The 3,907-nt window shown below is 40.3% G+C and overlaps 1 protein-coding gene across 3 annotated transcripts in view; it reads left to right on the top strand.

The window, feature by feature from the left end:
• col22a1 (collagen, type XXII, alpha 1) overlaps nucleotides 1-3,907 on the top strand; it is a 107,398-nt gene that overhangs the window by 39,889 nt on the left and 63,602 nt on the right. For all 3 annotated transcript variants that reach the window (XM_015398287.1, XM_015398288.1, XM_015398289.1), the window contains 2 exons: nucleotides 2,378-2,431; nucleotides 2,527-2,571. In XM_015398287.1, coding sequence (XP_015253773.1) covers nucleotides 2,378-2,431; nucleotides 2,527-2,571 — 99 coding nt within the window. The remainder of the gene's footprint in view (nucleotides 1-2,377; nucleotides 2,432-2,526; nucleotides 2,572-3,907) is intronic.

Below are 3,907 nucleotides of genomic sequence, written 5' to 3'. Positions count from 1 at the left end.
ACCCCAATCTCAAAGATCTTGGGGTGCCGTTAATTAGTAAAGGTTGAAAGGAGCTGGAGATCGATAGACAGAACAGTTCTGCTTCAAATATAATGCAGATGTGATGAAGAGAGAGGTGGGCGTAAAATCAAAGCTCTCTGTTTACTGGGTGGTCTACGCTCCTACCCTCAGTGGGATGACAGAGGCCTCAGATGCAGGAGTTGCCATGCAACCGCAAGGTTGTCAGTTTAAGCCACGGCTTCGGCTTTCATTGTTGTTTCCCTGGGCAAGACACTTCAACCGCATTGCCTACAGATGGTGGTCAGAGGGACTGGTGACACCTGTGTACGGCAGCCTCGCTTCTGTCAGTGAGTCCCAGTTCAGCTGTGGCTTGCCAACATTAGTGTGTGATGGTGGTCCGCATGCTGGCTGGCCACTCCCTTAGAGACAGGGTGAGGAACTCAGTCATCCAGGAGAGGCTCAGAGTAGAGCCAGTGTTCTCTCAGATCAGCATACCCCGTCAGACCAGCATACCTATAGTCAAAACGCATGTGCAAGACATCAGATTTGCGTAAACCCCTTTAGCTTTGTATGAAAAATATACTTTAAACTACCTTAACATGTGTGTATCCCTTTAGTCATTTACAAAAAAAACATAAACAATCAGATCGCCATACGCTTCAAAAAACTGGACGCTGCTGCTGCAGCAGTGCATGCTGGGACAGCCGTCAATCTCAAGAACGGACAAGTCTGCTCTGATGCATGCTTTGTAAAGAGGGAGGGGCAAGAACAACATCTGGGGACTTTGTCCGTTCTCGATCTGCTGTTCTTGTGAATTGTACCAGTACTAGGGCTTAGACTGCTGACGTTTCACGAGCACATGAGAACGCACAAGTACACATATTGAGGAAAGGCCAGAATTTTACTGTCGAAGAAAATGGCTGTTGGCCTCAAGATGTTTTGTAACATCAGCCTACTATTGGCAACAAGTAAGATAAAAATTATACTTTTCAGACAATTTGTGTTTCTGACATCCCTATTCTGTTTGAAATAAAATAGCTTCACTCAGTGTTTATTATCAACATTTATTAGCATTTGTATTTCTGGAAGAGTTCTGAATTCATACTTTTTAATGTTCCAGTATGACATTGAGTACATGGACACAGTGGGCCATATATAAGAGTTTCCCAATACCTTAAGTCAGAGGTCTTCAACAGGAGGTCCACAGAGGTACTGCATGGGGGTTGCGAGTTTTGGTTGATTAGACTTTTTTTGTTATATTCCCCCCTGCAATTTTTTTTACACTAATTGAAATGTCTTTAAATACACATTAACATGAAGAACCACTGCAGTAAACAGATAAATGGTGGTAGAAGATGTCTTTCAGTACGGTGGCCCTGAAGTGCAAACTGCAACTACAAATCTAAAAGTGCAACTACATTAAGAAAAACACAACTACAGTACATTAACCTACCGGAAAAGGTAGGTACCAGTGGAAAACATGAAACTTCGCTGATTGGACGATGAGGCCGTTTGACCCTTGAACCGGAAGTTGCGTCGTCTGAACAGTCCAGCTTCTTTTAAGTGTGTCTTCAGTGTACGCAAACTAACTGAAATTTCGTGATTAGTCTTGAGCATATCCAGTATCACCTCGTACGTATGTCCTGATTCAAAATATTCCTGGATAACGGCAGCTATGTTTGGGGCGCCGACAATATCCATGTTTTCAAAAGCCGCAGCAGGCAGAATGACTTCTGGTTCAAGGGTCAAGCGGCCCCGTCGTCCAATCAGCGATGTCTCATGTTTCCCACTGGTACCTACCTTTTCCGGTAGGTAAATGTAATTGTGTTTTCCTTAATGTAGTTGTGCTTTGCTTTATGTAGTTGCGATTTCCTTAATGTAGTTGCACTTTGATTTATGAAGTTTTGTTTTTCTTAATGTAGTTGCGCTTTTAGATTTGTAGTTGCAGTTTGCACTTCAGGGCCACTGTATTTCAGTCATCAATGCACACATTCAGAAACACCCATCAGCTCTTTCAAGCTGAGCACCGTTTCATTCACAACACCTGTCCGATCAACCAGGAATCTGAACCAGAAATACTTCAATAAACTTTTGTTACATTACTCCATTTGTAATAGAGTCACTATAGGACTAGCTTGATAGAACACAATTTCATGCAATATATATAATTAAGGGGTTCCCGCTCCATCTCGCCATCAGTTTAGGGGTCCTTGGCCTGGAAAACTTTGAAAACCCCTGTCTTAAGTGGTAAGATGCAACAGGAAGTCATCTCTCCTAGCCTACTTTAGGTGGCCAACAGTAAACAAACAAACAGCAATAACACAGTGCATAAATAAGATCGCAGACATAATTTGTTTTTTTATTTTATATTCTTCAGGGAATCCAAGGAGATGCTGGAACTCCAGGTTCACCCGGACCGAAGGGCGTTGTTGTAAGTAATGTGCTTTGATATCATTGGTTAAGAGATCTAATGGTCAATGTCATTCCAGAACTGAGAGAATCTTCTTTGTTCTTGTTGCGTTTCAGGGTGATTCTGGTGTGAAAGGAGAAAAGGGAAATCCAGGAGCGGGTGTAAGCTAAAATGAAAAACCTTCTCAGTGGAAACCAGAGAGACACAGACTTCCACAGTTCCGCTATTCCCAGCACGTCTTGATGTTAAAACCATGATTCTAGTTTTTTTTTAACCAAACTAAATCCTGATAAGAGACCAAACTTCTGAGAAAGTGAGATCATTTTTTTCTCTCAGAGGAACTTAAACTGAGGGGTGTAATTGTGCAAACAGATGTAGCTCACTTGATTCACTCTCCATGCTTCCTGTCTAGAATACTGCGGGGGTGTTTGGAGCTTTGTTGATGTCTGAAGTTTGCTCTGAGAAACCTTTCTGTATGATGTCGGGGTATTAGATGGAATTTCAGGTTGCTAGTAAAAGATTTCCTCTCAAAGGCACTTGGGTACACTATTTTTATCTGTCAAAATGATGGAGTAAGAGCACGTCACAACAACCATTTCTATAAGATGCTAAAAGGTCATTTTGGACTTTAATGTAACAATGAAATCAGAATTGCAACACTGATTGCTTTGCCATATTGTGTGATTGTGTTTATAGTTTTGGGAGCCATATAGGTTCTGCAGTTAACAGGTTTTAAAGCTGGATGTCAGTCAGTCTGTCAGTCACTGAGCAATTTCCTGTAGGTGAAAACTTCTGGAAAACTACTTTCCTCTGTAAGATGAAAAAGGGAAACAAGTGGTTTCCAGTGGAGACATAAGCTGATGTTTGAAAATAAGGAATCTGTTTTAGATTAAATAACAATAAGCACTATATAAGAATATGTTAATTGAATCTAGTTGGCCGCACATGTTCGTCTTGATTAATGATTTCCACTTTATTCCAGGAAACCGACATTATTTATTCATTATAAATCCTCCTGACATTGTTTCCAGTTCATTTTACTTTCTATAAAATGTTAAGAGCCGCTGGGATGTGCGGAACATTTTGCTTGTTCTCTGACATTTTTGTTCCGTCTCTATGCCTCAAATCGCACATAATGTTGTTTTTAGGACATTGAATATGTAAATTCTCCTTTTTCCTCGCTGTACCAATTTTGAAATCTGTGGATATTTTCTGGGTTTGTAAAAAGAAGGTTCTGATTCTTACAGTAGATTCATATTTTTTTTTATCAACTTTGACTATAAAATACTTTTTCTCCCCAAAAATACTGCATAAACTAAAAAAATTGACTGATTTCAACAGTAAAACTTACAAAGGAAATTCAGAGAGAGGCCTCTCAAAAGAAGTCTAAAGTAATAGAGCTCTTTCTCTCTCTCTGCTCTGTACAGTAAATTCTTCATAGAGGCATGCAAAGATAAATCCAGACTAAAGAGTAAAATTTCAAACCTTTGGTATCGA

This window comes from Cyprinodon variegatus, unplaced genomic scaffold, assembly GCF_000732505.1.
Source record: "Cyprinodon variegatus isolate N-32 unplaced genomic scaffold, C_variegatus-1.0 Scaffold923, whole genome shotgun sequence".
Lineage (NCBI taxonomy): Eukaryota > Metazoa > Chordata > Actinopteri > Cyprinodontiformes > Cyprinodontidae > Cyprinodon > Cyprinodon variegatus.
The sequence above is the reverse complement of the archived record's forward strand: the minus strand, read 5'-3'. Positions and strand labels throughout refer to the sequence as shown.